A 26,450-nucleotide genomic window follows, 5' to 3' on the forward strand; every position below is an offset into this window, starting at 1 on the left:
GACACCGAAACCAAGACCAAAACCGAAACCGAAAAAAATATTTAAGTTCCTAGAAGTAAAGAGTGACAGAGATAGCACTATAATCATTTAAGTTCCTGGTAGTAAAGAGTGACAGAGATAGCACTCATGTTAGTCAAACTCGTGGTATGTGCACTTCCCGTACACAGTAAAGAGTGACAGAGATAGCACTATAATCATTTAAGTTCCTGGTAGTAAAGAGTGACAGAGATAGCACTGTAATAATAAAATTTATGTTCCTGGTAGTAAAGAGTGACAGAGATAGCACTATCATAATTAAAGTTCCTGGTAGTAAAGAGTGATAGAGATAGCACTCATGTTAGTCAAACTCGTGGTATGTGCACTTCCCGCACACAGTAAAGAGTGACAGAGATAGCACTATAATAATTTAAGGTCCTGGTAGTAAAGAGTGACAGAGATAGCACTATAACAATTTAAGTTCCTGATAGTAAAGAGTGACAGAGAATAGAGATAGCACTATAATAATTTAAGTTCCTGGTAGTAAAGAGTGACAGAGATAGCATTTTTGTTATTTAAATTTCTGTTAGTAAAGAGTGACAGAGATAGCACTATTGTTATTTAAATTTCTGTTAGTAAAGACGTAAAGAGTGACAGAGATATCACTCACGTTGGTCAAAGACGTGGTTTATGGACTACTATTTGGACCCCCCAATGTCACGCTTTTTTAATCCTTTAACATGAATTGTCACATTTAGTATGACGTAATATATGAATGACGCCTAAAGATTGAGAGAGACAGCAATATTGTTCTTCAAATTCGTGGTAGTGAGAACGGCACAAACGCTCACGAAACGAAACGCTAGTAGATATCTATCTCTATCGCTCTTGCGTATTGGCGCGACAGAGCCAGACTGCGTTTCGTTTTCGTTTCGCGTCGGAGAAATGGCATTCGGCTACGGGGCCTGAACAGAGACAGCACTATGTATCGCGCGGCCGCCGACTACGCAAGTCGCCGCGTAATTATAATAACCGTTCGGCTCCTTTTTAGATCGTGTACAGTCAACAACACAGCTGGCAAGACAAAGTGCCAAAAATATGTATAGAGTATTTTATTTCCTGTACAAGTGTTGGTACTTGGTACATTAAGGTATGTTTATACATATATTTGGCACTTTATCTGTATTCACAGCTGAGTTGCTGACTGTACCAATAACGATCAACTATGAACTTTTGTGGTTTGTTTTAAATAGTTCTATGCAGATATAGATTAGAATACCTATTCTATCGGTACTTTTTGTATAGGTTATTATAATAACTGGACAAAATAATTATAATCAGTGCCGGCGCACTCCGCGATCACGATTCTTTCGCCGAGCTACAAGGCCTTGATATATAGGATGTATTATTTTATCAGCAACAAAAATATGTGATGATATTGAATTAAGGCAAAACAAGACATATAAACGCTCTCCATTATTTCCTCCCTGGTTTATGAAGCTAGAACAATGATTTTTAACACATACGAAATTCGTACACTGAAATAAAGTGATGATACTATAAATATACTCGACATTCAAAGTCGATAATTTAGTGACGTGAGAAGTTATTGATATAACAGAATTTTGCACAAAATTTTGCAGAATTTTGCCCTTTGATGTTGAAAATGCCGCCACTCTATAAAACAAACAGACCGCACACGAGCAGCCGACATTAAATTCTATTGCACGGCGCGAAGGTCGAAAGCCGCGCCCGCACCTGGGCGTAGGTAGCGAGATCGGGTGCACGTGCGCTTACCTTTGAAATCGCCGACACACAGGTGTCGCCGTTCGCCCTCTCTTTTCATTTATGTTTCTGTTTCAATCGGTTAGCCGTTTGCCGGCCGGCAATAAAGGTTGTTTTTTTAACCGACTTCAAAAAAAGTAGGAGGTTCTCAATTCGACTGAATGTTTTTTAGGGTTCCGTAGTCAACTAGGAATCCTTATAGTTTCCCCCTGTCTGTCTGTCTGTCCGTCCGTCCGCGGATAATCTCAGTAACCGTAAGCACTAGAAAGCTGAAATTTGGTACCAATGTATCAATCACGCCAACAAAGTGCAAAAATAAAAAATGGAAAAAATGTTTTATTAGGGTACCCCCTACATGTAAAGTGGGGGCTGATTTTTTTTTCATTCCAACCCCAACGTATGATATATTGTTGGATAGGTATTTAAAAATGAATAAGGGTTTACTAAGATCGTTTTTTGATAATATTAATATTTTCGGAAATAATCGCTCCTAAAGAAAAAAAAAGTGCGTCCCCACCCCTCTAACTTTTGAACCATATGTTTAAAAAATATGAAAAAAATCACAAAAGTAGAACTTTATAAAGACTTTCTAGGAAAATTGTTTTGAACTTGATAGGTTCAGTAGTTTTTGAGAAAAATACTGAAAACTACGGAACCCTACACTGAGCGTGGCCCGACACGCTCTTGGCCGGTTTTTGATCATATTAATATTTTCGGAAATAATCGCTCCTAAAGGAAAAAAAGTGCGTCCCCCCCCCCCCTCTATATTTTGAACCTTATGTTTAAAAAAATATGAAAAAAGATCAAAAAAGTAGAACTTTATAAAGACTTTCTAGGAAAATTGTTTTGAGAAAAATACGATAAACTACGGAACCCTACACTGAGCGTGGACCGACACGCTCTTGGTCGGTTTTTTGTTACTCGATATCTCCGAGAATCGTGGACCGATTTTCAAATTATTTTTTTAATCGAACGGGTATAACCCCGAGATGGTCCTATTGGCACCAAGTCCCAGGCGGCGCGGCGCGCGCCACGCCGCCGCCACGCCGCCTGGGGCGCGTCTTACGTCCTTCCTATACAAAATGTACTGAGGAGACGATTTTTGAATTACACTCAGGTGGCGTGGCGCGGACGTCCGTCCGCGCCCCGAGACACGCGACGCTCTGGTGTGGCCGGTACCTTACGTCCCTAACCTATTAACCGATCCGCCGCGGTGACGCGGCCGGTGCGCGGCGTATAGTTGAACCATTAAATGATCCCAGCTCCCACTAGCGCCATGCTTTGTGGAACAATGAACATGATCTGTGGATATCAAACACATCCACGTAGCCCATCTCTAACCTAACCCTGCACCAACTGTGACATGACAAAAATTACAAAAATGTGAAAATTCTCTCTCAAAAAGTTTAAAACCAGTTCAGTCCAGACAGGATTTATAGCACCATCACACGCGGCGGAAACCAGGACAAGTATTTTTAGCGGCGATAACGCGTTATTGTTTTGGTCGTTTTCCTGCGCCCAGAATAGTCGACGGAAGTGTATTTATGCCAATTACTGCTAACGTTACTCTGTTCAGTTATTATGGGAGCTAATTGTATGTTGTTTGATGTATGGCTTAAGACTCTTAGTGCGTTTTCACATTATCCGATCCGATATCGGATGTCGGACCGATATCCCATACATTACAGGCGCCATCTTGGATTTTTTCTATCGAAATCCTTCCGACATCCGATATCGGATCGGATAATTTGAAAACGGTCTTAAAGCTCGGCCACACTTGCGCGTTTTGAGAACGTAGGTGGAGCGTTACGTCGTGGCTTGCGTGGGCGACGGTCGCGCGATGGTCGCGCGGCGGCGATGCGACGCATACGAAATCAAACCTTCAGCGGAGCGTCAGCGAAGCGCAATGATAGCGGTGCGCCGGACGAACGCTGGCGTTTCGCCCAGCGGACTAACGAGGAACTAACGAGCGCGGATTGCGAGCGGAATGCGCGCGGATTGCGAGCGGAACGCCAGCGTTCGTCCGGCGCACCGCTATCATTGCGCTCCGCTAAAGCTCCGCTGACGCTACGCTATCAAAACGCTTTATGTGTGGCGGAGGCTTTAGAGGAAGCTTTTCGCAGTTTAGGATTGTATGTCTTATATGCTCTCAATAACATGGTTATAGAGTTTACAGACGAGGCTGGAGCACAGAGATAAGGAAACAAACCCTAAGGCTAGAGGTCTATAGAAACAAACCCTTTACGACTCAGTGCCTGTAGCCAAGGGTCGATTACGCTCCTTGGCGAACGATATGCAACTGTCTTGTGTCGTACCAAGTCGCATGCGAGTCGTAAGTATGTCCAAGCGATGTACATGGACGATTGTACTCTCGGCTTCGGTACAGGCCGAGCTTTCGATTAGCTTGCTTTAAAATGTCGCCGCTTCTGAACTTAGTGGAGCTGAGAAATAGTATTCACATCTTGGCTAAAAAAATTTGAACAAAACCCCGACCGCGACATAGTAGACCGATTTTCATGAAACATGGCTAAGAACACTCCCGACTGACTCAGCTTTCAGACAAAAACAAACGAAATCTAAATCGGTTCATCCGTTCGGGAGCTACGATGCCACAGACAGACACACACACAGACAGACAGACAAACAAACAGACAGACAGACAGACACGTCAAACTTATAACACCCCGTCGTTTTTGCGTCGGGGGTTAAAAAAAGCCTGAAATGATGTTTTTGTCTATATAATTTAGTTTGATCTGTGGCATTTCTGATTGTGATTACATATATTGTTTGTTACAACGCTTTAATGTCTTTCTATCGTCTTCCAACTTAAAATGCTTATTACAGCATTTAGGTATGCGTGATGCACTTATTAGGTACACATTCAATGTTGTTTACATTGTTACATACGTTTAATGTTACTGTTATTTTTAGTAGTGAGACATATGTGTCTCTATTGTTTCTTGCATTACGTCAAATCAGCTAATTATTCTGCACATGGAAAAGAACAGTTAATCATAATAACAAAAACAACAAGCTATAAATAGAATAACAGACAGGGCAATTCGACCGAAAACTATTGTCCCAGAGCTGTAAGAACCTCTTTTTGACACATGACAGCGTCCACAAAACAAACTCGCGCAACCTAATGAAATTTTAAATAAAATCCTGTAATAATATAAAAAAAATCAAGTACGTTTCGCTTACTTTAAACATAATCTACCACATGTTACATTTTTGCGGATCTTCGTTAGTGAGTATTTTACGATATTAATTTATCACGCAGGATTTACTTATTATGTCATTTATCATTCATTTTTATTTTTAAACTAGTGCTGTGGCAGAGTCTGTCATTTCGATTCAAATGACATTTCAGTAAGTTGACAGAAATCGTATATTTGTTTAAGCGCCTCCTTGTACATTGGGCCTAATCGATTCAACCAATTCGAAATTAATCGTTAGATTTGGCAAACGATACGTCTTAGCCACATCGCAACATACTTCAAAACCAATGTGTCAAAAAGGTAAACTTACAAATCCGGGACAATAACGACACACTGAGATTTAAAACTGTATGTCTGTCCCCGTCGTTTGTACTTGTTCGTACCTATAGTCTGTATCTTTAGGTATTTAAAAAAATGTAAACAACAACTACCCTCAAGAGGCTCTTTAAGCTACTTGAGGGTGGAGGATACCTAACTGAAAACGTTACACGGCCAAATAAGAAGGTTAAAGAGAGGCCGCTCAGTGACAGATCCCCTTGGTTTTGTATTTGATTGGTTAACCGACAAATGTAACTATAGGTGAAAAACTTAAGGAAGTCACCTGTTGTATGTGTGAGTGACGTGTTCGAATAGGCGTTTGTTTTGTTTGTGTTACTAATTTTAAATATGTGTTCTCTATTCGAACACGTCACTCACACATACAATAGGTGACTTTCTTAAGTTTTTCACCTATATCCGAAAATGAACAAATTATTTGTTTACGTTTTTGAATGCCTAAAAATACAGAGTACATAACATGATTGAAATATCACTCCGTTGTCAGTGTAAGTTCGAATGGGCCTGAGACTCGCCTGTAAGTGTTGGTAATTTTCCGAAGCACTCCGCCTATTGTCTTTCCCGATAATTCGATAATAACAGCTTTGGAAAAACTAGTTATTAGCTTCATTATCGAATTACATATATGTTTTTTCTTAGGTGACATAATTAATCTTCATTACTATTTTTTCTAATGTGCTTTGTTTTGTTTACGTAATTTAATGTAATTACGTTATCTGATGTGAAAAAGTAAATAAATCTAATAAAAAGCTACTAATAAATAAAAGCAGAAGGTTTTATGGCTGTCCAGTTTATGTTTATTGTTTGTTATGTTATGGTCATTTGGCAGACCAAAAAATCGTTAACAGGCACGCTCCTTGTATGGAAAAGTTCTTTCAAATGTTTTGTTTTTACAACTTGAATTTGTTGAACAAGATGCCAACGGCCGCTTCGACTTCGGCATTGTTAAATGTTTGACATTATGTTTGGTAATATACCGCTTCAGAGGAATTTCATCCAACTGCACCTGTGAAGTAGCCAAAATACACTTACAACAGTAAGTATAGGGTTTAAAAATAAAGGAGTTGCTAGCTACTGATTTTCCACTGGACAGGATTGAAAATAAAACAAAATTGTTTTTTTTTTGCAGGATTAGATCGTGTTTAGCTCAGATTAGATAGAGCTCACAATCTATAACGTAAACAATAGGTGTCGTACGTAACCGTTATCAATACGCTCATCGTATCTTAAATTGCTGAGAGATAGCATAGGCTGACGAATATGAATGCCTTATGTTTTCTATCGTCATTATCTAATGAGTGTTTTGTGCAGTAAATAAATAAATTATAGTACCAAGGGACATCATGAAACTCCCACGGACACAACAGAAGCCACTAGTAGCAACCACAGAGAAGTTCACGTACAAAGGAGTGGCACGTCCTTTGTATGACGGCAATTAGCGGCGTGAATCACGGCCCGGAATAGATCGCTAAAAATACACACAAAGCTGGCTTTTGGAACACGTGGCCCGGGCCCATAAACAGATTCTACATATATTTTAGTAAGTCTTGTCACAGTCTTGATACGTTGAAAAGTCAATATTTGTTTTTACCAACACAATGGCAGCTTCTATGAAAACGAAAACGAGTAAACTCTTTTATAAATGAGCAGTTTTTGTCTAAAAAAACATCTATCGGACCAGTGCGTAAGTACCTACGAACAAAACAAGTTTACTAATTTACAAATAAAGAAATAAAGGAATTTAGTCGTTTAATAACGTTCAAACCCAACATAAATAATTAAGGAATAAAGACGACATTTGTGTAATAAATATTGCGCACAGTTATATTTAGCTCGTGTAAAACAACAGGAGATAAAATATAAGGAAAATGGAAGTTATTTTCGCACCTGCCATACCTATACTCTGCTTCGTGTTAAATATATGTAGTTTATGTGCACGCGATTGCACGTAGTATGTTGTTGGTTGTTGATGAACTATCTGTTTATTTATATCCGAAGCTCGTTGGAATTTCTAATGGTAAATTAACTAACTGTGGCAGTAAAGTATGAAATGTCTGTTGTGGCTGTGTCTATAATAAAATAGGATCTTAATTTACATGAACATATTTACATAATTATATAAGAAACTAAGACTAAACTTAAAAGCTAGCTAATGTCTAAAATAGGCCCTTGAGGCATTGTACCAAGGATACTGGCGACATTTCCTCGCTGTATCGCAATGCTGATACGTTGTGCGAGGAAGTCGCCAGCTCTTCGGTCACCAGTTACCTCAACCAGACGCTTCGCGATTTCTGTGAACAAGTTGTTCGCACTAGGACCCCATGTACCCCCTTTCTATAATTAAATATGAGTTGCTTGACATAAAGTAAAAAGGTTGATACAATTTCTTAAGGTTTGGTTAGTAAAGTGGGCTGAAAATTGATGCTCTCCGTCCAAAAAAAATCTAGTAACGCACGTTAGTTATGCAATTGAAAAAAAAAATGCGTTTATCCAGGGGCGGCTCACTCTGCGATTCTATCGCCGCGCTACAAGTACATGCGGGCGGCCGCGAGTTCGCGGCCTAATCAGGGGTGGCTCGCATTCCCACGGAACGCACGTTCGCACTTTCTATTGTTACTATATGTCGCGAGTTTTTTTAAAGGTTCATATGCGATATCCGCGGGTGGAATGTCTAATAATGCTTAGTTAAATAAACATCATGAATAAAATAGGACAATATTACACTTTCTACTATCGATTAAGTAATTTATGTCCCACGGAAACGTTCAATAAGGCTTGTGACGTTGGGACTTAAACAAAAATAATATAAATACTGTATATATACCTAGAAAGGACCCAAGACTTGAATATAATTGAATAGGTATTAATTTTTTTTAATCCGTAGTCAACCCTATCGTCCGACGCTGCGCACGTGCGGCTCGTTTCTTTGTAATAATTTTGTAGGCATTTAAAAAGGCGGCATTTCGTGAACATCAAAGCAGTGGGCCTTCTGTACTTGTACTATTATGTATTCTGTGGTTTATCAACACAATATCAACGGCATGTGTGCCATGCTTTAGTCATGATTTGATTGAATTTATATTTAGCGTCAAAGATAGCAGATTGCAAGTTACAATTGTTGCAACACACCGATGTTATTATTATCTTTATCACATAGGTACATTATATTATGTATTATCATTTACGAAATTATGCATCCACTTTTGATAATGGATTTTAGCTGCTTTAAGTACTATCATACAATTCTGTAGGTATACCTGCCCTGTTTCATATTCTAGTGACCGTATCAGTATTGATCATTTCATTCACGAAGACGCCTGCTGTTTCGTTGTCATCATCATCATCATTGGCCACGTCGTCTATTGCAGATGACTGTTGCAGCGTCGAGTAAAATCAAGGTTCAATGCAACGTTTACGCTGGCTAAAAAGTCCTATACCAAAGCGGCATCTACTGTTTCGTTATGTCATACTATTCAAGGATAAATTTAACAAATGTGCGTGTGCGGCTATAAAGAACGCACAGTCAAGAAACTCCTAAACCTTTTACTTTTTTCCAAATTGCTCGATTACTATACACCGGAATAAATATTTAGACGAAACAGATACAGATCACCAATAAAAGCCACATCTAAACAAGTGCTCCTCAAAAATAGCTCCCCTCCGTTTTTACACTTGTTCCCAACTTGGGTTACCCCTTCTGTTGAACCTGCTGCGAATAGTCCCCCGCCCGGTCTATAACCGGCGCGCATTCCGGCTAAATATAGCCGCCTAAATCGGGAGCCGACACTTGCCCCGGTGGTTTTTGTGAATAGTGCGGCGCGGGGTAAACAAATCGCAGTGCGCGCGCGCTGATCGCCGCTCGAATCTCGATACATACCGGTAGGCCATCGGGCGGCGAGCGAACTCACTTGCGATGTTACATTGCGCACTATTGAGGGTACAAATGATATAGTGTACCTGGGCATTTTCGCGAGAACAATCACAAAATTTTTTTTTAAGGTAGGTAAATTTTATGTTTTTCCTACTCAAAATCACGAGCCCTTTCGATCTAGGATAAAAAAAGAGACAAAAAAAATGGTCCCAAGATTTTCTATTATTTTGCATACTTTCCACTTAGTAACCGCTGTACAAAAGGGAAAAATTTAATTTAGGACGCTTTTTTCCGCCTAGTCTAGAGTAGGTCTAGTCGTCTAGAGTAGGGCTCGTGATTCTGAGTAGGAAAAACATAAAATTTACCTAATTTAGAAAAAAAAGTTTTTGAATCTTTTTTCGCGAAAATGCCCTCCTACCAATCAAATACTGAAATGTAATGAAACTTGCAAGCGAGTTCTGGCACCGTGTAAATGGGCCCGTAAGATGCCAGAGCATTTACGATATTTGACAATTGTGTAAGACTTGTAAGTGGCGGTCTTGAGTGAAATGTTACTTTTGTACACTAAGAGTCACTAACGTTTTTGTTTCAAGAAGTTACTTTATGCCACTGACAGATGAGAATCATGTCGCGGTGACATCTTAAATCTTGAAAGCATTGTTAGAATACCGTTATAATTACGGGCAATTGAAGATTATTGCAACGGAAATAGCTAGTTAGGGTTGTAAACGACTTTATAAATCAACAATCTGATGGAAGAGAAGGAAATGAAATAGATAATAAGAAAAATAATAAATATGAATAATTATTTATTACCTGTAATCGAGCTATTCTTAAAGGACCCAGAAAGAAAAAGACGGAGGACAGAAGGAGAACGCCACATTTTCTTGTAAGAAACCTTACAGAAGCCAGTCTATGTATAAACCTCTCGAACAGCTAACGCGCTACCAATATAACACGATTTCCTACTGCAGCCGATCCCCTTTAGGCGCTTTAATTTTAGCCGCAGCAGGCCATGCATAATGCATGGAAATAACCGGAGACCCGGTCTAAAAATACGCGGACAAAGAGTCCATTTGCTGGAGCCTAATAGGCCGACAATAATAGATGGTCGATACTTTCTCGGGCTATTCTTGGTAACTATATTTAAGACCTTTTCGAGTCTTGTGTGATTAGACTTACATCGACAGGGATATATATAGTGGTTATCTTTTTTATTTTTGTTGAGCTCCCGATATTTCGCCGCAGTTACATGCGTTATAATTCTGGAAAACCAAAAAGGAAACCAAAATGAGCAACTGAACAAATCAAACGTCCAATAATCTAAATATTACTAAGATCGTATACTAGTACATAAATAATCGCCGATGAAAGGTACGATAACAACCTGACCGCGGAAACGCGAATTTGCATAAGCCACTCATATATTACTGTATTTACATGCCTAATTTAGTGGTGGATTCGATAATTACCGTCGAATTCAGAACTAACCGGATTTGCTTTAAAAATTACGTTTATGTTTATTTCTCACCATAAACAAAAACTGATATTAACAATAGTTGAATATGAATAATGCACGAAATAATTATAGTTTATCAAGCAGTAAATGTAGCAATTTTTAAGCAATTAACGTTAATATGTCATAAACGTATCATTAAGTCATGTTACGAGACAAGTATTACGGATGAGGGATGTGGAATGAGGAAGCGGGAGAGGAAAGCCGAACAGAAGGTGGATAGACTGTGAGAGATGATTCACATGAAAAAGACATTCTGCGACGACCCCGCAAGTAATCGGGATAAGGGCAAGCGAATGATGATGACACGTATCATTTAAATGTATGTAACAAGTGAAGAAACTCACATTTGAGAATAATATACAAATAAACTGGGTTCTTGGTCTTACTCACACTAACATGCAATGAAGAATACGAAAAATCAAATGGAGGCGAATTTTTAAACATCTGCGAAATTCCATTGGCGTGCATCCTCTTTTTCACCTTTCTTAATATCACAGCGGTCATAAAAACAAATTTACGAAAACACTTCAATTAAGATCTCATCACTTCATGAAGATTTTATATATCCGATATCCGCCTAAGCTTTTATAGCGATTTAAAGCGGACAAGGTGAAGAAGTCATATTGTCATAGGCAGTGATAATGTAATAACTTCATAGTTTGACATAAATGTTTGCAAAAATCTTTATAAAAGCAACGTACATAGAGTAAGTTCCGCCTTGTTTTGTGTTAGTAAAAACGCAGCAGCAATAGCAGCCCGCCTCCGCCGGCGTTCTAAGTCGGGCGCGCTATTTCGGAGCCCATAAAACCGTTGGCGTGCCTATTCCCGGCGCCTTCCTGCGATCAAGGACTCCCACGTGGCGTCCGATCAAACAATATTGAACACTGTCTGTACTTACACTGAAATAAATGGAAATAACCACAAAATAAAAATTTTAAAAACCCCGACCGCGGCATAGTGGACCGATATTCATGAAACATGGCTAAGAACACTCGCGACTAATTCAGCTTTCAACTAAAAAAAAAAATCTAAATCGGTTCATCCGTTCGGGAGCTACGATGCCACAGATCGAAGAACTTATAACACCTCGTCGTTTTTGCGACGAGGGTTAAAAAGATCTTGACGCAGTTAGGGTCTTGCTACACCCGTGATGAGACCAGCTGGTGATACTAATATCTTCAAGCAAAAAACCGCTAAATTACAGTCAAGACCATAAAACCGTTGGCGTGCCTATTTCCAACGCTTTCCTGCAATCAAGAACTCTCACGTCCGATCAAACAATATTGAACACTGTCTGTACTTACACTGAAATAGATGCAAAAAAGATCTTGACGCAGTTAAGATCTTGCTACACCCGTAATGAGATCAGCTGGTGATACTAATGTCTTCAAGCAAAAAACCGCTAAATTACAGTCAAGACCATAAAACCGTTGGCGTGCCTATTCCCAACGCTTTCCTGCAATCAAGAACTCTCACGTCCGATCAAACAATATTGAACACTGTCTGTACTTACACTGAAATAGATGCAAAAAAGATCTTGACGCAGTTAAGATCTTGCTACACCCGTATTGAGATCAGCTGGTAATACTAATGTCGTCAAGCTAAAAACCGCTAAATTACAGTCAAGCCCATAAAACCGTTGGCGTGCCTATTCCCAACGCTTTCCTGCAATCAAGAGCTCTCACGTCCGATCAAACAATATTGGACAATGTTTGTACTTACACTGAAATAGTAAAAAGACCTGGCCCCAATTTCATATAGGTGACAGGTGCGACAATTGTCACAAAATATTACATATGTAGAATTATTGGTTTCACCACGCTGACAGGTGCGACAATTGTAGAATACAATTGTCACGACTAACCATAGGGATAATTGTATCAAATTATGAATAGTAGTTGACTCAAATGGCAATAAGTAAATTTATTTAATGGATATTTTTATGTTTATTGGCTGGCTATAAATATAAATGCCTTTGTTAACTTCGATAAAACTTATTTAAAACTATTCATTACCTAAATCCTCTCCCACCATTATATAATTTTCTTCGGTAACATTATTTATGTGTATCAAGTAGGCATTGGTTATGTGTTAGTATTTTGTTTCAAAAACAATATTGCAGTATGGATATAATAAGAAAGATGACTATCTTAAAATTGATTTCCGACCGCAAATTCGTGTTATTTGATAAATTTGATAACAAATTAATATCCGCAATGAAAGTTAATACTTAAATATAAAGGAATAGCTCAACGTTTGATTGAAACGGGTGTATGGCAAATTGGCAAAGAAATAGAAATATCTAAGATATATACCTAATTTGGCACTATACTAAGTATTTAATAAGTTTGAATTATTAAGATATATAAAATTTATTTCTTATAAACGTGGATAAAAGAAGAAGTAAAAACATTGACCATTAGGTACTACAATAAAAATATTCAAATAACAAATTAAACAAATTAAAACTATTCTAAACTAATAGTTAAAATGCTTAACTAAACTAAAAATATTTGAATTTGGAATTCGGTGTACCTAAATACGAAGGTAACTCGTTCATTTAAAAACGCTTAAATTAATTTGAGGGTATTTGTATAAAATAATATTAATGATAGCTATTTAGGTACATAGGTATGTAGTATTTTTTATGATACATAAGTTTAAAAACACAATTTAGTATAATAATATGTATTAACGCAGAGAAATCTCAAAAATATACCTAAGTACTAATAATGTTACGAAGGGGCCAATAGCGTTTACTAACAGCAACACTCTTAACTAATCATCGGTAGGCTTTATGCCCTTGTAATAAGGTACTAACATTGCTGCCGATGGTAGGTACAATGATAAAAATAAATTGAGATATCCGTAGTTTGCTACAAATTTAATTTCATATTTACGTAGCATTATTGAAACTTATATCGACGGCGAAGTAACAGGAACTCCTAACTAAGTACGAAAACCTAAGTATATAGGTAGGAATTACTGTCACTATCACTAATAGTGTCACTACCACTCGCATGGGCAGCCATTTTGAACAACGCGTATGTCAACCACAAATTACTACAATTGTCACACAATTCGACACATCTTAATCCTCCTGTCGAGATTCACCGACAATTCTACAAATATGTCGCCTAGAAATAATAATTATTGTTTCACAACATAATTGTAATACATACAATTGTAGCAAAATGCCTGTCATGTTTGTAAGATATTCTATAGAAAATATTTTATAAAATTGTAATTTGTCACCTGTCATCGACAATTGTCGCTCGACATATGTCACTGACAATTGTAGCCTTTTTGAAATAGGGGCCAGGACGACCTCGACGCAGCTTTGCTGACTGGTGGGAGCATAAACCAAACTGGGATGAGACTCATGATACTAATCGCTTATATCGCCATCCTCAAGCTGTATTAAAGGAAGTTAAAGAACAGTCGAATTTATAATAAGAAACAATAACATGTAACCTGACTCGTGTGAAGAAAGTGATAAATAGGGTTATATGTTATCATTTAGGTTTCAATATCGTTCACGATATCAGGTGTGTGTCGATTCATGATGGCGCTTAAATTTGTGAAAACTATTCTTCATGAACACGCGTCGTGATAACACACATCAAACATCAAATCGTGGTAGATAAAACACGCATCTTCGTCCATGGATGATCTACTCTTACTAGAATAGTAGCTGAAAGTTATCTCCTCCAACATTCCACGAACCAAAGTTATTTCATCAAATCAGAGCGCATGTTTGAAATAATTAGTGTCACGTGTTTTGAAGTTTGAGCTGCTTTCAACTTCCAACGTGCATGTTTAGGGCGACCCCACACTATCTCCCACTATCAACCGATGTACGAAGAGGTAATGCTTTGTGCAGTGCTGGGTCTCACTGTCTGGGTTTGAGTATTCATTTTTTTACCAATAATATCTAGTAACGTATGACAAGCCTACTTTTTACGTATTTGCGTAAAAAAACATTAAAAGGGAGCCTAGTTAGTTAAAAACGAAATAAAACGTTTCCAAACGCAGATTGCTTCCCACCACGGCTGCATATAGCTGGATGGAAATAGCGGAGAGCAGACGCATCGCCCACTAAAATAGAACTAGGAAATGGAACGAACAGTCCAAAAGATTTGAAGGATGTGTGCTTGAACACGGAAAGAGTTAACTTAGGTAATAATTACGCGCACAAACTCACGGGCAAAGCCCATAGCAATTCAGAAATTAAGGTTATTTTGGGACGTTCCACATTTATAAACTGTAAATGCAGAAATCTATTGCAAAGAAAAAATTAACAGTGGATTGACGGTTTTGCTGAATTGATAAGTTGATAACACATTAGAAGTTATTGGACTTTTTCCATCCAATCCACAAAACCTAAACTGAACAATTCTGTCAAAACGAAAACTAATTCATTTCAATGGCAATTTATTGAGGATACTGTTCGCTACTACGTCCATTTACGAAGTCAGAAATCAAATAAAACTGTTCCAAATGAAGAATATTTCTTGCCGCGGATGCTTATACTCTTAGCTCGGTAGAAATAGCGGACGCATCGCCCACTGAAATAGAAGTTGGAAATGGAACGGCTTTCATAGCCGAAATAGACGATATTTCTGGAGATGTTCTTGGACACGTAAGGAGAACAATCAATATTTGGGAACAACCACAGAACCACACAGATCAACCTACGATGCTATTATGAACTTAGCAAGACTACTACTCCCCCCTCCCTCCCATTTTAGAGAAGAGGGGATTTAGAAGGAGATTAAACGTAGCCCTATGTCACTCTCCATCCCTTCGCTCGGTTTTTCCGTGAAAGACAAACAAACAGACACACACATTTTCCCATTTATAATATTAAATATGAATAATATAACTCGTAAACACACAAACTATTGCGCATACAAACATGCCTTACCGGGATTTTGGCTTACAGTACATACCAGAACACTTTGTAGGGAGGGACAATGCCGGATAGGCGATCTAAATAGTATATTTGTATTTGAGTAAACAGATACCCAACGTTTACGTAAAACGGTATACAATTTTACTAAGGTCAAGGGTCAGTTCGGGAACTTCTGGATCTAAATTACGAGTAGTTGTGGAATGAGTAAGGGACTAAAGTAAACACAATATAATAAGTTAACATGCATTAAGCTTTATAAAATGCATTCTTACAGGTAGATATCGCTTTACGCTACCCTAAGGCGTTTCAGAATTGAGGGATGGCATGGATAAATTCGCACACATCCAGCAGGCCTTCGTGGCTCAGTTGGTGAGAGCGACGACTCCGGCAAAGCCGTTGGTCGCAGGTTCGAGTCCTGCCGGTGTGAATTTTTCCATTTTTCCTTTAATTTAAAAATAAATATAATAAGTATTGCACAAATTCTGCTTTATTCACTTGTAAATAACACGCTGATGTACTACAGAATGTCATCAGTAGTCATAACTACATGATCCGGTTTGTACCGAAACCGAGCGAGTTGGGCGCGAGCCAGCGGGCGCATTAGCGGTGCACTTACTCGTAGCCTCGAGGCATACCGTGCTTGCAGTAGTATGGTTATCTTAGGCCGGTCGCACGTTGCACAACGTTACCACTCATCTAAACACAGCTTTGGCTTGCTACTCGTACGAGAGGTTCTTCCTCATGTCATTTGCAGTTGTCATAAGTATGATCTGGTTTTGTACCGAAACCCGCGGAAGCGATCACTTAGCATCGAGGCTTGCAGTGCTTGCAGTCCTATGGGTATCTTAGGCCGGTCGCACATTGCACGACGTTAGCACTCATCTAATTCTAAACACACATGTTCTGTTGCTTGCTACGAAATGTTCTTCCTCATGTCATTTGCAGTCGTCATAATTGTGATTTTTGTGAGCTGGGCGCGCTAATTTGCGATGCACTTAGCATCACGCTTACTGTGTTCGCAGGGGTATGGTTAGCTTAGGCCGGTCGCGCGTTGCACAACGTTACCATTCATCTAAACACAGTTTTGGCTTTCTACGAGATGTTCTTCCTCATGTTTATTTTTTATTTTTAATGTCATTTGCAGTCGTCATACTGCTGAGTTGGACGAGCGTATTAGTGGCGCATTTCGCCTCGAGGCTTACAGTGCTTGCAATCGTATGGTTATCTTAGGCCGGTCGCGCGTTGCACAACATTACCACTCATATAAACACATCTTTGGCTTGCTATGAGATGTTCCTCACGTCATCTGTAGTCGTTATAAGTATGATCTAGTTTTGTAGCGAAACCCGCGGAAGCCAGTGGCGCTTGCATTTGCACTTAGCCTCGAGGTTTACCGTGCTCGCAGGGCCATGGTTATCTTATGCCGGTCGCGCGTTGCACAACGTTACCAGTCATATACTTAAACAGATCTTTAGCTTGCTACAAGGTGTTATTCCTCATGTCATCACCGCACATGCTTTATTCTACTACTACTTCTTAAGCGATCACTTAGCATCGAAGCTTGCAGTGCTTGCAGTCGTATGGGTATCTTAGCCCGGTCGCACGTTGCACAACTTTAGCGCTTATGCAAACACACATATTCCGTTGCTAGCGACAAAATGATCTTCCTCATGTCATTTACATTCGTCGTAACTTGGTATTCTCTGGCTTTGTACCGAAAGTGAGTTGAGCGCGCGCCATCGGTCGCATTACCATTGCACTTAGCATCGAGGCTTGCAGTGCTTGCAGTAGTATGGGTGTCTTAGGCCGGTCGCGCGTTGCACAACGTCGCCACTCAAATAAACACACATGTCTGTTGCTTGCTACGAAATGTAAATAATAAAATAAATAAAATAAAAAGCCTGTTTATTCCGAAACCAAAGACCTTAAAAATATAAAAAATAAATTAAAAATACTTAAAAAAACTAATTTGGTTTGGACCCAGCTCTAGCCATCTGTCTCTGGTTTTTGCCACAGTTGGCCAATTTGTGGCTATTTTGCATAGGTCGTCCGACCATCTTGTGTTGAACGAAATGTATTCATATGAAACTCATCTGCAGTCGTCTAACTTTAAGATTTAATGAAAAAAAAAAACAATTTAAAAACATTGCCAGAGCGTTGAGTGCGTGCAGTAGATATAGGTTATAGATTAGAGGAAGTTTCCGTCAATGGTAAATACTTATGGAATTACCATTGAGGTATATGTACTAACGTACTAGAGGCGACGTTGCCAAGCGAAAACACTGCACATGCTGACAAATGCGCGGGGTGGGGGGAGCGGCCATTTACGCATAGAGTAGGTCTACCATCAGATGTGACACATTATTATATTCTGCCTAATGGGAATTTTACATTTAGTTAAAATACGGCTATTCTAGTCAAAATGATTTATTTATTTACAACTTAAACAATACAAAATAATATAATTGTGCTGTACTTATTTTCTTCTTTAAAATACAATGAATGAACAATATGTGTGTGGTCAGTTGGTAACCAAGTTTCCTCAGCACAATTTTTGGATAAAGCGTATCCATTGTTCCCTTTTTTCATGACCAGGCCAAAGAAAACTGCAAAAAGTGAGCGTGCTACAAATACAATTTCACTCAAAAAATATTAACAATTTATAAACAAATAAACTTTTTAAATATTATAGTAACATAATTCATGAATTAGTAAGTAGTTACCTAATAATTTTCCAAATAGAAATATATATATTTCGCAAATATATTAGAAGTGAAACACATTAGTAGGAACAATGTAAATGGCACATCTGCGCGGTTAACTTTTTCTAGTCTATGATTGCGTCACCAAAATGGCGGCAGTCCGCACCCGCTCGCGTGTTTGTAGAATATTCAATCTTAAAATATTAAAGACGAGTTTTTTGTTTAATTTACCGATGAAATGTCACACCTTGACTTTTATTTGATTTTTTCGAGTGATTAGAACAATTTTTAAGCACACAAGAACGCATTATTCACGTGGATTGTAAATGAATCACGGCACGTCACTGCACTGCAAGGGCCTGGAGACGACTGACAACGTTGCGGTCCATGGACCGCAGTGGGGTGTGTTAAAAATTCTCTTAGCAACGTCGCCTCTAGTACGTAGTACATATACCTCAATGGGAATTACTGTATTTTTCCGACAGTGACCGATAAGATAATACTGGTTGCAGCTGTGCGTAAAGTCTAGTCAGATGTGTGCAAGACCGTTTCTTAACCCCCGACGCAAAAACGACGGGGTGTTATAAGTTTGACGTGTCTGTCTGTGTGTGTGTCTGTCTGCGGCATCGTAGCTCCCGAACGGATAAACCGATTTTGATTTAGTTTTTTTTTTGTTTAAAAGCTGATTTAGTCGGGAGTGTTCTTAGCCATGTTTTATGAAAATCGGTCCACTATGTCGCGGTCAAGGTTTTTTTCAAAATTTTATATATTGGAGCATTATAAAAATAATCTAGAGTATAATCTAATCCCCTAATAAATATGCATGATACAGATGTAGTGCGAGAAGGTTTTCCTTCGCATTTTTTCGGAAACGTTCGTATTTGTCATGCTAGTTCAGTCAATGTCGGTATATTTTGTACCGAGACTGACTGAAATAACGTTACCGTAACAATACGAAGGCAAATATTTTCGCACGACATATGTAGACTGTATTCTGTAATTCAAGTTTCAAGTGTTTCAGCATAACACAGATGTCCATAGGTTACGGTGACCGCTTTCCAACAGGCGGACCGCACGCTTGTTTGCCACGTTGTATAAAAAAACACTATTTTGGTTTGTCTGATGGCACTTGTTTTTTTCAAAATATGCCAATAGAGTCAAAGCTAAAACGCTGTCGTGAATAAATAACACACGTTTTTAATGTCCCTACAACAATGTGGCAGCTTTAGCATCACTAACAATTGCTTCATCATGCAACTTACAGAGAAATCGCCGCAAACCCGCTTCTTTCCGCGAATAAATTAAACGCAGCACATTTCGTGGCTCGCGTGAGTGTTCTATTTTTAAACCTCTCGGTAATTCGCGTTTTGTTTTTCCATTTCACTCTGACCCGTAGCCGTTCAGGTGGCGGGAAAAGGAGGGGAGAGAAGGGCGGGGCGCGTCCTTCAGTTGTCGCGCCGAAGCCGATGTTCTATTTATAAACCGCGGGGGGAGGGGGGCATTGTTGATGGATCAAATTGTACAGTATTGAATAAAAAAAAGTTTGTTTTACGTAAGCGTTGGCGGCCATGTTTCTTTTTGAAAATTGGAGAGTTATTTTTCGATTGGATCGTGTTATATCGTTGGGACTTTTAATTCTATTCGCGACTGTATTTTAATCAACTAAAAAAAATAATATATGCGATTAATAAAAATATTAAATCGGTATTGGATTTTTATGTAAATTGCGCAGGTTTAGGGCGCGAAGAATGCCGAGGACGTATGTAATTATCATAATTTATTAGGTGTCGTTAGGTTTTTATGAAAAGCAATTTAAATACGAAAATATATTTCGCTCGTCGACTCCATACATCTGAGAAAGACGGGCGTAAATGTAACCTTAATATTCGGAAAATCTAAGGTAACGTAAAGGTCTAAACTAAATACGATTAGAATCTGATATGTCAATGACGTCAATGTCAAAGTGACGTTTCTCCAACGTTGACGTTTAATTTGGAGAAACGTCACTGCCACTAACTGGTTACATCTATATCTACATACATAATTCTAAATATTTACTCGATAGCGTATCATTCTGAACAAAATAATTTTGAAAATACCCCTGACATAGTGGACCAATTTTCATCAAACTTGGCTCAGAACAATACCGACTACACTCTGCTTTAAAAAACGTCTAAAACGGGTTTTCCGTTCGATAGCTATTTACGATGCCACAAACAGACAGACAGACATGTAAAACTTATAACACCCTGTCGTTTTTGTATCAGGGGTTAAAAATGTCAAAAACTCATCATCATAGATTCCGTTATTACTATCACAGGCTGCATGCGTCGTAGCTCCCTCTACGCCGTAGTTCGTAGCGCTACGCACTGTTACGCCAGTCGGCCATCCTAGTCCGGGCTTGTTATTTAGTTTAGGTTATACATAAAAATCTCCAAGTCTAGCCATTCGCCTTGATGTTCTCCGTATCAAATAAATACATATATATTTAAACCAGAAAGAGTACATAGGCCTACTCGCCAATGTTGGAATTTTGATAACATTCGTGTTTGATAAAGTTTTAATAGAGTTTCAAGGCCTCCGAATATACAGATAACCTTATCGGTTAGAATAAACTGCCTATTCCGAGAAATAATAATATTGTGTAAGGTTAGGATAGGTGAGGTTATGGTTTAGTTTATCAGTGTATCAAATGACTTAAGGAATTTTCTAGTAAATTGTCGTGTAGTGTCATTTCCGACCCGATTAGAACTTAAAATGCGTCAAATATTTTCTATACTTAGATACGATATGAATCGGGTATAGCAACGTCAAAAATGGCGTTTGTTTAAATAAAGGTTAGTTACAATCAATATAGTATTAAGAGTTATTTTTTCACTTAAATTAAGGCTCGAATCGGGCTGTTATTGGTTGTAAATTATAAGAACATGTGTAACATTTTGAAAAAAATGTGTCCTTTTGAGAGTGGAATACATCGTCTCTACAACGGTGTAAGGTGTACTGCGTACGTAGGTGTACGTAGCTCTATTTTGCAGCAAAAGGCATAGCTCTATTTTAATAAGCCTAAGTACGAGTAATATGCCTATTTGAAAAAATTAACTTCTTTTGCTCCTTTCCATTTACTCTGGGTCGGCCTTAATCACTCGTCGCCTAGCCGGTTCGTCCTGGGTCCTCTCAAATCTTATATTTCCAATCATCTTGTATTTTCTAACTGCCATACAGTTTGCCTGAGATTCTACCTAGCCTACTTAAAAATAAACTTTTTTATTAATCGTCACATCCTATTTTCGCCATATTAATTGGCACTAAAGCTAGCTTATTTCAATTTCAAATGAGTTGTTCCAAATCCACATCACTTAGACTCTCAATAAGTGGGTCACCAGAAATACGTTTAATGAAGTATTTGAATTAAGTCCCTAATGGAGGTTATTTTAGCATATTTTGTGAATATTTTATGGCCGGCAATTTGTCTTGATGCGGTTTGACGGATGCTTTTATTTTTGAGAACCTAACCTAATTAGTTGACAGTTGTTATTGTGTCATATTTGTTGTGCTAATAAACGTCTTTTCTTTCTTTCTTTCTTTCTTATGTGAACTATTGTGACAACCAATAAGGCTTACTCCGTGTCTTGCGTGGGCGACGGTCGCGCGACCGTCGCCGTCGCGTCTCATACTTCCATATCGATAAGGTTTGAGCGACGGTCGCGCGACCATCCCGCGACCGTCGCCCACGCAAGCCACGGCGTTAGTGGGTAGCCCAACTTGCTAAGCCTATTCAGCATGTGATATTTGTATAATGAATGTGATGATCACATTTATTTTACAGTATTGTATACGCGTTTGTTTATCTAAAGTATGAGTATATCGTTGCCTAATAGTTCTCATAATTAAGAAAGTTTTGCTCAGTTTGAGGCTAGATTGATGTGTGTTGATGCCCCCTAAATACCCCACAATCGACCTGTCCCAGCAAAGCCCGAGCCACTTAGTCTTAGGCCTAAGGTTACCCCGCCGAAGGGCGGCCCCGGCCGGCCCTGGCGCCAAATATAGCCTGCCCGAAATAGACCTGGAGCACCCCCACCCCTTACCCCCTCTCCTGCCGACCTACATGCGGGGGACCTATCTCTGTTGCTGGTTTTTTTTCCGATTGGAATTCAGATTTTGTTTTTCGAGGCTTTAAAACTTTTGCATTTTGAACACTGAATAGTTTTTACCGGGTGCTAATTTTGTTATCTTTTCTCACAAGTTGTACTGAGCGACTGTCAACACATTTATTTAAGTACTTGTATCGAGACGTCAAAAATAATTTTGGTTTTTGAGTTATCGGGACTATTGACTGCTATAAAATATTAAAAAAATTGATGAAACAATATTTTGGAGGTTTCTTTATGAACCCTTTTTAGGCTTTTTAATATAGTTTCGCCATACTGTCCGTCCGTCCGTCCGTCCGTCCGTCCGTCCGTCCGTCCGTCCGTCCGCGGATAATCTCAGTAACCATTAGCACTAGAAAGCTGAAATTTGGTGCCAATATGTATATCAATCACGCCAACAAAGTGCAAAAATAAAAAATGGAAAAAAATGTTTAATTAGGGTACCCCCCTACATGTAAAGTGGGGGCTAATATTTTTTTTCATTCTAACCCCAACATGTGATATATTGTTGGATAGGTATTTAAAAATGAATAAGGGTTTACTAAGATCGTTTTTTGATAATATTAATATTTTCGGAAATAATCGCTCCTAAGGTTCCCCCCCCTCTTTTTGAACCATATGTTTAAAAAATATGAAAAAAATCACAAAAGTAGAACTTTATAAAGACTTTCTAGGAAAATTGTTTTGAACTTTAGTTTCATAGTTTTTGAGAAAAATACGAAAACTGGTAATACGCTCTTGGCCGGTTTTATATTTAGATGGTAAATAGTAGTTTTAAAATATTCAAATAATAGGGTTGGGTTACTTAGAGACGAAAATATGCAGACAGCTTTGAAATATTCAAAACTGTCTCGTACGTCAATTATAATTCAAAATGAAGGGTATATAAATAGTTGACCTATTGAAAGTCAATCCAAGCGGGTCAGCATAAGTTATACTTTTTTATCATTGATTAGGTAACACATAAACACAAAGTACTTAAATATTAACTGGGGCAAACCAAACGAAAATTATAACTTTTACTGTCGTACGTAACGTGTAGGTATACGACCGGTCTGGCTCAGTCGGTAGTAACCCTGCCTGCTAAGCCGCGGTCCTGGGTTCGAATCCCGGTAAGGGCATTTATTTGTGTGATGAGCACAGATACTTGTTCCTGAGTCATGGATGTTTTCTATGTATATAAGTATGTATTTATCTATTTAAGTATTGTATATCGTCGCTTAGCACCCATAGTACAAGCTTTGCTTAGTTTGGGGCTAAGTTGATCTGTGTAAAGTGTCCCCAATATTTATTTTTTTATTTTTTTATTTATATATCGTCCTTACAATATGTACAATACATTCTGAGTTTACTCATCAAGTTTTATCATGCTTTACACTTCTGAAGTCAAGTTTTTCGTCGAGTCAATTTTGGTTTGTGAATAATTATGAAGACCACAGGGGTAATGCTGTGTGAACGTGTGGTTGAATAGAGGGTGCACTACAGGACTTGGTGATTTACGCGCTCTTGACACGAAGGGCTACCATGATTACATTGTATGTAATAAAATAAGAATCCAACTAAAGTACTAGAGATACCAGTATTGAGAGCATTACACATAACTTTTTATAAATCTCACTAATACTATGCCAAAACGGCATGTGTCGTCGGCAATCCCAACCCACCTTCGAGCTTGTACACTTCTTTTTGCTGTGTACTTAACATAGCAAAAGGGAGTGTACAAGTTTCTAATGGGTTGGCAACGCGCATGTGACACTCCTTGAGCTGCAGGCGTCCATCAGGCGGACCGTGTGCTTGTTAGTATATAAAAAAAAACGTAAAATAGACACGCTGAAATCATTGTATGAAATCCTCTGCCTTCCATCTTCTCATGACTTTGCTAACCAGCCGTTATTGTTGTTGCAGAGATGGCGCACGAGGGCGCCGGCGCGGCGGAGAGCTCCCCGCAGCCGACGCCGTCGCCGCCGCACGCGCCGCGGCTGCCCGCCGCCGAGGCCAGCTTCCATTCTCAGATCATGCAGGTACAAGAACATCCCTACTGCTCAACTCACTACTTTGGAGGCACTCAGCTCAATGTAGAGAAATCACCAGTCGGTCTAGGCCGCCAGAAGGCAACAACTGTTAAAAGCGCGCGTTTGTTTTATACTTGTAGAGTATACTTATATGTATAGACGCCAGTGGCGGAGCGTCGCTACAACTCGATTCCCAACGGGTTCCCTAAAATTCTCTAGTATCTGTGGAAGTCCATACAAAACAGATTCCAAAAACCCATCCGGCTTTACCAACGAAAATTTTCACGCCCCGCCACTGATAGACGAGCTTTGTAGCCGGTCTTTTCTACATTCACCTTTCCCAAATTGTGCTTTAGCTGAAAACTAAGTTGAATAAGTAACAAAGGGGTTAATTTAAGTGACCTGAAGATTAGTCATAATGTCTAGTACCTAGTTGTATTATATTTACATGATTGACTTCTGGACAGTTTGTGGTGACTTTTAAAGTTTATACAATCGTCTCTCTTTTGACATGACTTTTCAACTCTACCTTATCGGAATATCAGTTTCTCAAAACATACGTGCCTAAAAAATTGTGTAGCTAAATGTAAAGTAAAGATGGTTTTACCTAAATATACTCAAGATTTAATCCGATTCTTTCAATACTCCGTTTGCTAGTTGTGCAAAACAAATGAATCACAATCAAATTATTCATTCCAAAACTTTAATTAAGAAAATTAATGTCGTAAACGCAAAAACATGTAAATAAAAAACTCGTCGTCCCAATTTTGGATGAGATTTACATATCATTGTCCAAAGAGCTTATCTTAATGATAAACATTTTTAAAAAGCTGTTTCCAAAATTTAGAAAGTGGATTTATGGCATAGGCCTTTCGGTCATTCTCAAATTCTAAAACAACTTTCACCTCTTATATAAAACTTAAGCCTTAATACTTGGTTTGTCAAATAAAATCAGGTTAAGCTAACTGACACAATGTACATACATACAGAGGGGTAGGCAGAGATCACGGATTTCCATTTACTACGATCCTGACAAATCACTTTCGCTTCACACACTTTCATAACGTTTCTCATACACGCTCGTCGGTTTCGAGTACTTCTGACCTGGCCTTTTTCAATATTTCCCCGATTTGAACAAGAAAAGTTCACCTAGGTCTTCCACTTCCAACTGACCCTTCCACTCTTTTTTCATATACTTTCTTCGTTACTCTCCTCTCATCCATCCTCTCTACATGCCCGAACCACCTTAACATACCCATCTCAATCTTGTCACCACATCTACATCCACTCCACACTTCACACTTCTGACACAATGTATAGAACTAAAATCACATCTGTCATTATCGAGCCTCATTATGAAAAACACTTGTTGGTATGAAGATGCATAACCATCAGAAAGCTGAATGCCCTCTGATGTCTGATGATTCGTTTTCGGGTTATATTTAGAAATTTGATCAAAAAAAGTTAAATGTTTCACGCTCAAAAATTAGGGCAAACCTCAGCCACGTGTCCAAAGACTTCCGCGACCTTCCACCGCATCTTGCCCGCATATATATAAAGATCCCGCGCCGGTATTAATAACCGAACCAACGCGAGTATATATATCCATCCGCCGGGTATTTATATTTACAGTGCGCGATTAAATATAGATCCAATGTTGATGCGGCCCCTCAATAACGGGTGCGGTGCGATTTCAGCTATTTGCAATCGAATGTCCGGGTGTGCACGTGGGTTTAGCATGGGAACGTTGAGAAATAAACTATTCTTGTCTAGTAATGTTTGCTATGTTGATAGTAAAATTTTCATGCTTTCCGAAATCTGTACAACGACCCTTATTGTACAGAACTTCCTCAAACATCATCAACGCGGAATCAGTTTTCGCCAACCGAATGAACTTGCGTTACGGATGCGTTCAGCGTCGATGACGCGTAAGCGTCTTTATACTAACAAGCGATTTTTGGTCGG

General features: G+C 38.8%; 1 protein-coding gene across 1 annotated transcript in view; it reads left to right on the plus strand.

Annotated features, from left to right (window-relative positions):
- Window positions 1-26,450, plus strand: part of LOC125230696 (histone deacetylase 4) — a 207,383-nt gene that overhangs the window by 150,280 nt on the left and 30,653 nt on the right. Inside the window, 1 exon segment of the mRNA XM_048135954.1 lies at window positions 24,379-24,494. Within this exon segment, the coding sequence (XP_047991911.1) occupies window positions 24,379-24,494 (116 nt within the window).

The sequence above is a fragment of the Leguminivora glycinivorella genome, chromosome 10 (assembly GCF_023078275.1).
Source record: "Leguminivora glycinivorella isolate SPB_JAAS2020 chromosome 10, LegGlyc_1.1, whole genome shotgun sequence".
Lineage (NCBI taxonomy): Eukaryota > Metazoa > Arthropoda > Insecta > Lepidoptera > Tortricidae > Leguminivora > Leguminivora glycinivorella.